The sequence below is a fragment of the Microtus ochrogaster genome, chromosome 2 (assembly GCF_000317375.1).
Source record: "Microtus ochrogaster isolate Prairie Vole_2 chromosome 2, MicOch1.0, whole genome shotgun sequence".
Lineage (NCBI taxonomy): Eukaryota > Metazoa > Chordata > Mammalia > Rodentia > Cricetidae > Microtus > Microtus ochrogaster.
In genome coordinates, this window is record NC_022010.1 from 49226314 (window position 1) to 49238351 (window position 12038).

Here is a 12038-nt window from a genome sequence, read left to right on the forward strand (position 1 = left end):
ATAAAACAGCCACCTCTACCAGTCTTAAATTGCAATCTGGAAAAACCCTTAAGCTACGCCCAGACTCCTGACCTAGAGAAACGGTGAGGAGACAAATGTGTGCTACCGTTAGGCTGTGCTAAAAATGTTGCATGGATGTCTTGGTGCCATGGCTTGTTAAGCATGCGTGACTTGAACAACAGATGCTCATTTCTCACAAGGGATCTAGAATGTCTAACATAAGGAAGGTGCAAATCTATTTTGTTTCTGATAAGGGCCGAGGGGCTTCCTGGCCGGCACGTGGCTACCTTCTTGTTCTGTTCTATTCACATATGACATAATTGATGGGGAGAGTAACTAGTCTCTTCTTTAAGGGTCCAAAGCCCTTCGTAGAGACTGCATCCTGTGACGTCATTGATCTTAACTACCACAGTGGAGACTAGGGCTTCATTTGGGCGGGACACAAACATTATGTCCACAGTAAACAATAAATGACTGGACAGACGGCCTTCATGAAGCTGGGTCTCACCATTTGATGTAGTTGTATAAAATAAACTTCAGCATTGAGGAGGGGTTCTTGTTAATGAAATTCAGTTAAAGGGAAGATTTGATCATGTTTGAACTCTCCACAGGGGCTAATTTCCATTGTGTCTTGCAAGGCAGAGGGCGTTGTCTGTCCTTGTCCCTTTGTGTGGGAAACAATGTTGGCCAATAGAGACGGTGCTGCCCTTTAGGCAGAAGGCAGGGCGAACACTTTTATTTCTCTTTATTACGAATTCTCTTCCTACAAAATAACTAAATAGGGCTGGAGAGATGGCTCAGAGGTTAAGAGCATTGCCTGCTCTTCCAAAGGTCCTGAGTTCAGTTCCCAGCAACCACATGGTGGCTTACAACCATCTGTAATGAGATCTGGTGCCCTCTTCTGGCCTGCAGGCAGACACACAGACAGAATATTGTATACATAATAAATAAATATTTAAAAAAAAAACAACTCAATACACGTGCGGCTACTTGGCCTTTTCACATCACGCTTTGGAAAAAGGGATTCTAGAGACGTGTCAAGATGCTAACTCTCTGTGGTGCTGCTGTCAGTGATAGATGTCATCTCCCAGTCGCCCGGTGGCTCGATGGCTTCTCCCAACACTTATGAACTGGCCTGCAAATGAAGTCGGAACTCAGCTTTCTCGAGATTCAGAAGCCAGAGGACATTGTATAGTACATATTTCCCCAGGGAAACTGAAAAGTATTTTTTTCTTCAGAGGCAGACATGCAAATATTATGTAAAGTTGCTTAGTTCTGTAAGCAGCACAGAGGCTAGCCATTAAATAGACTGCTGAGAATTTAATCCTTGTAATTCTTGTCTCTCAACACATGGTGTCGCTCTTTCGCTACTAGCAGCGGCTGCACATCCTTGGGTGAAGTCATCAAATTTCGGCACTGTAGGCATGAAACAAGGCTACACACCTTTAACACTGAAGAACTTTAAAAAGTAATTCATGCTGGGTGGTGGTGCACGCCTTTAATCCCAGCACTCAGGAGGCAGAGGCAGAGGCAGCCTGGTCTACAGAGAGAGTTCCAGGGCAGCCAGGGTTACACAGAGAAACACTGTCTCAAAAACCAAAAAAAAAAAAAAAAGAGAGAGAGAGAAAGAAAATAAATCTTAGTTGTTGTCTGTCATGTCAGTGGCTCTGCCATTGCATTCATAGAAGCCATTTGCTGTTTGGGGCCATCCCACCCTACCCAACTCACCATTTCAAGCTTGTTGCCTATTAATTTAGTAACTTTAGTAATAACAATGCAAGAGCTAAAAAGGGTAAAATTTGCTAGCTTTAACTTAATAATCTAATTATAGCTCTTCTTGGGGGAAATAGGTTATTGGTGTTTTTGTGGGATTATATAGGAAACAATAATTGGGTATGTTTTATATTCTTAATTTCCATTTAATATAAAATATCGTAGTCTGCAAGCATCTAGGCTGGGAAATAAAAGTAAAGCTTAATGTTTACTCATCAAAGGCAAAAGGAAAAGTAACCACATACATAAGCTGGTTATAGCATCCTAAAGCAAGAGATTAGTAAATATTTCCCTTTTGAAAGATCTTTCATTTTTTAGACATGATCAAGCTTTGAGACCTAGGCTGGACTTGAACCCAGTATAGAACCCAGACTGGCCTTAAACTCTGCATCCTCCTGTGTCTGCCTTCGGAGGACTGAACTTTTAAGTTTGTTCCATCGTTTCCAGTGTGCTCTTTATTTTGTTCATGAGCAGAAGACTATTCCACCTCAAAGAAGCAGCTGTTATTATAGGTCATGGTGCTCAAGAGGCAGCCAAGGGTTTATTCCAGCCTCAGATAGATCCATCTAAACAAAGTAAAGGCAGGAGATGGCTTTGTGGGGCCTGCCTCTGCTAAGAAGGCCACACAGGGAACCAGTCCATATCAATTCCACTTAAAAAAAAAGTTTCAATACAAAAATACAACTCAAGCATCAAAGGGGACAAGGGATAGTTTATTCTGGAGACAAATATGAATGGCCATGGTCTGGGAAGTTTCACATTCTCCCAAATTCCACACTCTAATATGGTAATAGTCTCACACAGCTTTACAGCGAAGGAACAAAGAAAATCATACACTTCCCAGATACAGTGGCAAAAACAATAGCTAGGTCACAAGAAAGCGAGAAAATCTCAACTATAGCCTCAAATGGTATCTGATTATGTTCTCAGCCTTGTGGTTCCTGGGAACTAGAGTGTCTGTTTGTTTACCTAACACGAATTAGGCCGTGTACCGGAGGGGGCAATCAAGGGCAGCTGCTCCTAGACAAGCTGGTTGTGGACTAGCAACCTTCCATCCTCACTACAGCATTAGCGTTCTCGTCAATTGATCGGCCTCTCAGGACGTCCAGAGTGAGGCAGGGTTCATTCCAGGAACTTTCCTTCACAAAGGGGAAAATGGGATGAAAAAATATCAGTTACAGAAAAGTTTCAATTTTTCTCCTTTCCCCCCTTTTGGGAATTTGTACCAAACTCAATCCTCATAATTCCTTAAATTTTCCAGATCTCTCTTTTTCTTCCTTGCTCGTTTACAAAAAAAAAAAAAAAAAAATGCCAGTAGCACAATAAATCCAGGTCAGTGGTTTTAAAATGAATGCAATTAGATACATTGGGATAGTACACGGAACACTGGGAGAGGTGGAACCTCAGGAGCTATGGACCTCTGAACAAATTGGATGCATTTCTGAACCTCAGTCTGTTATGAGGATTAAATGACTCTCAAATTCAACACTATCCATGGAAGCTATTATCCTGGAGATTATATTGTTCCTACTTGGATTTAAAGAAATACCTGGAAAAAGTAGTTTTTAATTTTATTTGAGTGACAAATATATGATTGGACAATTTATACTAAAACCATCTGGAGACTGAAGAGACGTAGCTCAGTTGGTAGTGCTTGCTCAGCATGCAGGAAGCCTTACAAACCAGGCACAGATGGCACACACTTGTAATCCCAGCGCTTAATGACCAGTCTGGGTCGTGCAGCTTAGGGCGGAGTTCCTTGCCTATGAATACTTGTATATATAAATACCCGCCGCACCCCACTAGCTAAAAACTAGTTTAAGGAAGTCTCTCAAACATGTGCCCAGTTCTAAGTGAACATCTCTACAGTTAGAGTGGACCAGCACTGAGGGTTTTACTTTCACTACCAGTTACTTTGCCTTTTTATTCATGTACCCAACATGGGGGGGGCGGACAGTGGGGGGGGAGGTTGGGAACAGTTGAAACTAGACAAAAAAAGTCGCACAGCTACTGTGTCATGAAATGCTAGCTGAAGACTTCGTGTAAATGCCAGAGAGGAATAGGAGGTGGGGGACCTTTGCCTTCAATATCTGCAGACCCTACAGCACGAAGGGGGAAGGGCAGGAAGACGGGAGGTCATGAAAGGCCCCAGGATCTTGTACTCAAAGGAACTGAATTTCACTCTTATGTAGCTCAGAGAGGTAATGTTGCCTTCTTCAGCTATAGTTTCAACATCCACGGGAGGGCGTTAGAGGCCTCTTGATAACTCTCTCCCCATCTTCCACCTATGCAAGATCTGCCCACGTACACTTTTAAACTCCTGGTGAAATGAGCACGTCAAATCGGATGGAGAAAAGTCCATGAGACCTCAACTCTATGGGGAAAAACTACAGGCAACAGAGGAAAGCTGGGAATGGGAAAGGGGGGCCTTCCCCAGGGAAAGGCACACTGAATGGTTGTTCGGTGCCAAAAGGTCAATCCTTAAAACGTACATACAGGTAGAATTATACTGAACCGAACAAGTTATCTTTAGGAATATATATTTATATTTATACATATGCATGCAATAACAATTAGTAAAGAAAAAAAGAGAAGCCATGAATTTGAAGGACAGAAGATAACGGGTACGCACACGTGACCGTTTGCAGCGAGGAAAGAGAAAGAAAAAACTGCTGCGATTAAATTATCTCAAAAACAACACTGGGTGACCTTTTAACCTTTGCGCCTGCGCAGAAGAAACCATGCCCTTGGGTCAAAGCCCTCGTACGGCTTCTTTCGCGCACGCGCATCTTAGGCTCGCTTCCGTTCTGAGAGGCGGGACTTCCTGTTCTCCTTTAGCGTGACTGCGGGAAGTGAGTGCGGATCGCCACCGCTTGGGGTCTTTGCGCGTGTGCACTCGCTGCTGCGTCTCGCTGGAAAGATGCCGGGTCTGGCCGCCGCCAGCCCTGCCCCGCCTGAGGCTCAGGAGAAGAAGCCGCTGAAGCCATGCTGCGCCTGCCCGGAGACCAAGAAGGCGCGCGATGCGTGGTCAGTGCGCGGCCGGGGAGGGACGGCCGGGCTTCCGCACGCTCGCCTCCGCTCTGCCCCCTGGCCCTCCGAAGTAACGGGAACCTTTAGTTTCGCAGTCGTCTCTGTTCCCTGAGCGCGCTCCTCCGGCTCACTTAGGGGTAACGGGAGAGGGCAAGAGATCGGGTTGGCCCCCAAGGTTCTCGTCCTTCCTTCCTTGCTGCAGTGTCATTTAACCTTCTTAGGTATTAGGTCCAGATATACAGAAGTGAGTAGAGATGCTACTTGACTTGAAGGAACTTAAACTATGTGGAGGTTTGTTACCAGCCATTACTATACCGCTAGCTCTGATACCTTTAGCAAGGTTAAAGTAAAAAACTTCAGGTAACTTCTGAGAATTTTTTTCAAAATGTGCGCGAATAGGATACACAGGATACATTTCTGTAAGGATCCCCTTTTAAAAGGTTAAAAGTCGGCCTGTCTGGGGCTGGAGAGTTGGTTCTGTGTTTTAAGGGCCCTGGTTGCTGGTCCAGAGGACCTGGTTTCGATTCCCAACACCCACCTGGTAGCTAACAAACATCTTTAACTCCAGTCCCAGAGGAGTCTACAGCCTCTCTTGGCTTTTGCTGGCATTTGCCAGCATTGCATACACCTGCTGTACAAACAGACATGTTGGCAAAACAACCATACACATGAAATAAAAGCAAATACATATTTTAAAAGCCTGTCTACAGTATAGGTGACATTAATGCTTATCAAGTCGCGAAAGGTTTGGTTTTTCTCACTTTGATGAAGTCTCAGTTCTGGAGCAGATCTCATGAGGAGCCCTCAGATGATGTGAATATGCATCTCCAGCTATTTCTCCCGTCAAAGTAATGAAGTAATAGTAGAAACAGGTACAGGTGCTCTAGCCTGTAATCTCAGTACCGGGGAGATTGAGGCAGGAGGGTTGCCACAGTTCATCTAGCCTGAGCAACAGAGTGAGACCATGTTTTAAAAAAAAAAAATAGACAAAAGAGAAATTATTCGTTGGTGTAGTGAGAGTGACCACTTTGCAAGCCTTATTGGAAGTGGAGAATTTAAAGAGCGGTCTGATGCTGAGGTCCTGCAGAGGTAATACCTGCTTATGGAAACGCTGAGAGCTTAGAAAGACAGGCAGACCTTGACTCCCGATTCTCCAGCTTCAGCAGGGTACTTACCATGTCTGCCTCCCCTGTGTGTTGACCGAGTCCAGCATTTCTGTAAGGTTTCTGCTATGCGGGACTCCCTGTCATCCCACCCAGTCTGCCTCATCTGCTGGTAAGGATTTTAATAGTAGACCCTCCCTATTTCCCAACTTCCTTTGAGATGGGGTCTTGACATGTAGCCCAGGCTGGCCTCCTACTCAGGATTCTCCTGCCTTAGCTTCCCAAACATGGCTTCAGGCATGTGCCAGTACATTCTGGGCCTTTGGGTTACTTTGTAAATTTTATCAGTGAAATGTCCCTTAATCTTTCAAAGAAGGATTCTATTTAGTGTGAGTAAGCTCTCTCCGTCCGCGCCTTCCCTGACGACTTTTTCAAGGGTGGATTTCAGCTCCCTGGCTACACATTGGAGATCTCAAACACTAGGAGAAATGATTGTTCTTCCTTAGTGCCAGCCACTTTGGCCTTGCATGGCAGACGGTCTTAATGTCACTGCCTAACTTCCGATGCTGTTTTGATGGATGGACACAATGTGGGTCATTACAAGTTTTTATATTTCTTCCTGCTTTAAAAACTTTGCTAGAGCTGTCTTCCTTTCTCTTTGCTGATGGACTTTGATGAACTCCAAAGCTAAGTCCTCGAGCAGGATATATCTTGTGGCTCCTGGCTACCAGATCCTTGTGGATGTTTATGTTGTCGGGTGTTTAGTGATTAAAAATAGGCTTAAGTGTGTTTGGATGTAAGGAGAAACTGGAAGTTAATTTCTGTGTGATAATAGGCCCACAAGTTAAGCTTTTCCCTCTTCCCTTCATTTCATGTAAATGTTTTATTTGGTTTATTTTATTTTAAAGAAATGTTTATTCCTTGGGTATAGACTGAAGATATCATTTGCTATGTGTAATTATTTCATCCAGTTAGAACCTTCCCCAAACAACAATAAAACAAACCTCAGAACCTTAGTTCTGTGGAACATCTTTATGGGCGTGGGCCCATCGTAAGAACAGCTAGAGCAAAGGAGCCAAGCTGTTCGGTATAGCAGAGTTTTGCTCGTAACTTCAGCCGCATTCTGTGTGCCCAGCCCCGCTCCACGCATGTGCTTACCGTTAGTTACTAGGTAACTAGTGCGTCTTATCTTACAGCATCATCGAGAAAGGGGAAGAGCACTGTGGCCATCTCATCGAGGCCCACAAGGAGTGCATGCGAGCGCTGGGATTTAAGATATGACGTGGTGAGTGAACCATATAGCTTAGAGTCCGCGTTGCTCCACAGGGTTAGCTCCGAGGCACCGGGAGGCAGCTTGCCTGGTTATCCAGCCTGTTTAAGTAGCACTCAAACAGTAACTTCAGTCCCTAGTAGGGGGCAGTAAGTGATGGCAGCAGCTTGAGAGCAGCCAGTAAATCCGAGCTGGAATATGAAGCTTTTGAGAACTGGTTGGCTGAGCGCCTTAGGATTACATTACAGTAAGAGGGACTCAGGCTGTGGGAAGTTCAGTGCCCTGTTCTATTCCAGTTGCTGTTTTGAGGTCTTGTTAGAGAGGCTTTTCCTCCATGCCCCACGTGAAGTAGGGATGTGTTTCCCTGACTGTTCCAGCCGCATCCAGTACGATGGTAGAGGTGTCCTGTGGCCACATTCCCCAGATGGTCGGCACCAGCCATGGGTGACTTTTAGGCACTTGAATTGGGCCTCATGAGGCCAGGGAACTAAGTTCTTAATTTAGAAGGTTAATAGTGAGAGGCTGACGGCTACTGTGTCTTTAGTCACCACTTGTGTACTGAGCATCCTCTTCCAGGGACCACCCTGCTTCCCTCCAGCCAGGACCTACGCTCTGGGAAGCATCTGGTCTCACCCCAAGCCTGTCCCTAACACCTAGACCACAGCCTGGCATGTAGTGGGTGCTGAATAGGGTGTCCTTAATTAAGGGAATGAGTGAATGAGAGAAGTTAATGGGGTTCAGTGCAGCAGGATTCCTGAGGTGGGCTGAGCAGGAGGGGGACTGGAATCCCAGCCTCCAGGCAGAGCTATTTGTGCTGCTCTCAAGTCACACCTCCCTGCCACCCCTAATTTAATGACAGCAGGGAGATACCAAGGCCACATTCCAGTTTAACAGTGGTGGAGAGCTGGTTTCCTTCTCTTTCACCTCTCTTTGGAATGTCGCGCATGAGTGCTCTTGGTCTTTGAAGTACAGAAAGGAGATGAGTGTCCCCCACCGATAAGAAGTGTGGCTGGAGAAGGTGGTGGAAGGCACAGGCCCCAGCATCTGTACATTGGAACGCTCACTTCGCGCTCTGGCACATTCTCCTCAGTTGTGTTAAGTCTTGCCCAGAGCATCATGGGGGAGTTGGTGGTGCCATGAAAGGGTGGTGGTGGGATTACGTTCTCCAAACAGAGGTCCTCACCAGCATGCTCATTTTAGGGTTCTACATTACTTTGAGTTCAGACTTAGGGTGACTACTGTTGCTGGGGTGCATGGGAGCACACCTCCCAGCCAAGCCTCAATGCACTAGACTCTAGCACAGCCGCCTGCCTGCCCTGTCTCCTGGACTGCTAGACTATATCTTCTGAGAACCTCTTCAGAGGAAAAGCACTTCATAAACTTGGGGTATTGTCATAAAAGCTCCTTAATTCAAAAACCTAAGTGGATCTCAATCAGAGCAGGCACAGCAGTTGGGGATAAGTTATCCCCTCTTCTGCCCTCTCTCAAGTGACTCTACATCAGTCACTGGTTCTCACTAGAACTGGACCTCAGGAACACCTAAGGGACACTTTCCAGAACTCACAGGCCGTGTTACCTGCCGACTCCAATTCCTAGCACTGTAGAAACAGGGACTATGCCAAATAGCAAATCTCTGAAGATTTAATGGTAGCAAAAGAAGAGACTCAGAAACTATAAAGAAAAATAGGTATCTTGGTAGTGAGTCTAGGCAGTCTTCAGTTGTACAGTGTTCTCTCACCGAGAGCCAAGATAGACAAATCAGCATCGAATTAGAAATATCAGGGAGTGAGTAGGTGGCTCTTCCCTTCCTGCTTTTAAGATCAAAAGAAACATGGAAACCCACTAAAATAAAATTAAAGTCTTGGTGATGCTGCTATTTGTTTGTTTAATTGAACTTTGTTTGTTTGTCTTTTGGGGTTTTTTTTTTTGAGGCAGGGTTTCTCTGTGTAGCTTTGGAGCCTGTCCTGGTACTTGCTCTGTAGTCCAGGCTGACCTTGAACTCACAAGAGATCTGCCTCCTGCGAGCTGGGATTAAAGGCGTGCGCCACCACCACCCGGTATGAACTTTATTTTATACATATATTATTTACAAAAGTATCTCATGAGCCAGGCGGTGGTGGTGCACACCTTTAATCCCAGTACTCGGAGGCAGAGACAGGTGGATCTCTGTGAGTTCAAGGCCAGCCTGGTCCACAAGAGCCAGTTCCAGGACGGCCAGGGTTGTCACACAGAGAAACCCTGTCTCGAAAAACAAAAAAGAAAAGAAAAAGTATCTCAAGATAATGCATTATAGGGATCACCTGTTAAGACTCTCTGAAATGCCACAATGCAAAAGATAGTCCCACCTGCCAGGGACCCCCCCACCCAGAGAAGAACCAGGAGTTTATATCCTCTTTCACAGTTAGCCCCTTCTGATATGGAGCTGGTACCAAGAGGTGTGCAGGCTGTTGAAATGGGGCATAGCTCTATTTCTGCTTCCTTTTCCGGATCAGACTTTTGCTTAAGTGTATTTTTCTTTCTTCAAGCTCTTTAGGGAAAAGGGAATTTAGATGTTTGTGTCTTGGTGAGGCTTACTTCCTGTCTAAAATCTAAACAAAGGGAACAGGTTTAGGAAGCTCTTGAGTTAGACTTGGCGCCTGAGTAACCATCTTTTTAATGCTGCTCTGTCTTCTTGCTTAGAGACTAGGGTGGGGTGGATGAGGGGCTATGGAGAGGCCTGGCTCTGCGGAGCCCAGGCCAGCCCCGCTGTCCTCTGCTGCTCTCTCTCTGGATCTTAGCTGTGGACTCAGAGGCTTTTCTTTATTTGCTCTTGGATCAAGGAGGAGCTTCCCACAGGAACTGTACTGAACTGACCTTCCTTCCGCCTCTAACAGTGTTGCCAGCAGTTCTTGAACCAGCAGAGACATGCAGGTCTAAAAGCACAGTGCCTTGACCTGTTTTTAAAGGTAATTCTAGGAAAAATGGCGTTTTTACCTCACCAAAAACTTGTAAAGATTAGGTACTGTAATGAACAGTTTAGGGTGGTGTTAGCTAAGCTAAACTGGGGTTTTGAAAGGCAATCTTTGTTTCATGCCTTGTTTAGAAGAACTGTGACAGTTATTTAATGTTTCAGGGAAGCATTTATTTCTGAACGTCTTAAGTCCCTAATTCCCAAGGTCTGGTTTGATGTTTGAACTCTGACTTTCTGAAATAAAATCTTTTCTGCAGGTGGCCTACGCTGTGAATGAAAAATCCCTGAGGAATGAAGAAGAGTAAATATTTTGGAAGTTCCTTGATGCACTTTGATAAGTGGATAAAGTATTTATAATTTATTAAAGGACAAAAAGAAAGTGTGGCAAAGCATCTTCGTTGTGGTTCTTCTGTTCCTCACAGACCCACGGGACTTTCTGTTCCGTTCCCTTTCCCTCTCACAGCATACAGCACCAACCTTGGCTGTGAGCTTCTGCATTGTTGTGACGGCACAGGATTGGATAGTTATTGTAGGAGCAAGCAGATTCTTCTCTCAACCAGTAGAATCTCCAATATTAGGTTATGGAAATAAGAATGAACATCTTTCCCCTGTTGAAAATGACGTCACAGCCATGTCATCTCATCTCAGCAAGACTTGCAGTTAACCAGATTTAGCCTTTTCGTGCGTTGAACTGAGAATCTCAAGTACAGACTGGAGATTGAGCGCAGTGGCTGAGAACTTGCCTGGTATACACAAGGCCTTGAGTTCTAACCTCAAAAACAAAGGCTGCTGAGGACTACCACTAGAGAACTATTTAATCTTCATGTGTGGTGGGGTGGCGAGGGTGTTTCTTTATAGAATAAAAGAGCCCAGATCCTTTAAGACTGGCCTAATTCACTGTTTAAATGTGACTTTTTTCCTTTTTTTCCCTTTTGTTCTGGTAGTCATTGTGCTGAGGATTGGGCCTAGGGCCTTAAGCGAGGGCAGTGTTCTGCAGCTTTGCCCCTAGCCCTGTGCCTGCTGTCTATAGTGTGATGGAGGCGGGATCTCACTGAGTTGCCCAGGCTTGGACCTGAACGTGTTCTGAGGCCTTGAGTTTGGATTCCTCCTGCTTTGGATTACAGGTCCAGCAAGTCGCTGGCTTATCTGCCGGCTGTGAGCTATCAATAAGTCACAGTGTCTCTGAATCTGAGTTGTCATCTGAAAAGAAACAATAGCTAACTTAAGGTTTTGTGAGCACTGATGTCATTTGTAAATCAGATGCTACTAGCGTGTAGTGTTACTAGGATTGAGTCTTTGATTCTTTAGTCAGTTTTACTTGACATTCATTTGGATACTTTTAATAAATGCTGTGTAGTTTACAGAGACAGCTATACACCAACTTCCCGTTCAGGACAGACCCTTAGTAGATTGCTGTTCAGACTGCTTGCATATGCCCTAGACTACAAAGTGGAAGACGGATCTACAACCCCAGCAGCCAATGTTAAGTTTTAAATAAACTGTCGCAGATACCCTCTGTGTTTACATTTGGGGATAGGTGAGACAGGTCTTTCCTTGTAGCCCAGGTAGCTTTGAACTTGTGCTCTTGCCTCTGCTTCCCGCATACTGGAGGTGCAGGTATGTGCAGCCATATTCTACATTATAGAAAGAGATGGTTTTTGTTTTATGTGTCTGAGTGTTTTCCTGTATGTGTGTGTCTTGCATGAGTACTGGTGTCGTCGGAGCTTCTGGGACTGGAGTTACAGATGCGAATCATTGTGTGGGCCTGGGAACTGGACAGGGCTCCTTCGCAAGAGCAGGAAACAGCCTTAGCTGCTGAGCCACCTCTCCAGTCCTAGTTGCGCTTATCTTAAGGTAGAAATAAGACTTTTATATTTTCTAAATGTGCTCTTACTAATGAGATTGTAATAGC

At 45.1% G+C, this 12038-nt stretch overlaps 1 protein-coding gene across 1 annotated transcript; it reads left to right on the top strand.

Annotated features, from left to right (window-relative positions):
• Positions 1-4575: 4575 nt before the first annotated feature.
• On the top strand, positions 4576-11019 carry LOC101997498 (cytochrome c oxidase copper chaperone). Its single transcript, XM_005344979.2, has 3 exons — positions 4576-4800; positions 7103-7191; positions 10384-11019. The coding sequence occupies exons 1-2, from the start codon at positions 4694-4696 to the stop codon at positions 7185-7187; spliced, it is 192 nt and encodes a 63-aa protein (XP_005345036.1). The 5' UTR covers positions 4576-4693; the 3' UTR covers positions 7188-7191; positions 10384-11019.
• Positions 11020-12038: the final 1019 nt, after the last annotated feature.

Coding starts and splice junctions, on each gene's coding strand:
- LOC101997498 (XM_005344979.2), top strand. CDS start 4,694: ATGCCGGGTCTGGCCGCCGCCAGCCCTGCCCCGCCTGAGGCTCAGGAG. Junction 4,801..7,102: donor AAGAAGGCGCGCGATGCGTG/GTCAGTGCGCGG, acceptor CTTATCTTACAG/CATCATCGAGAAAGGGGAAG.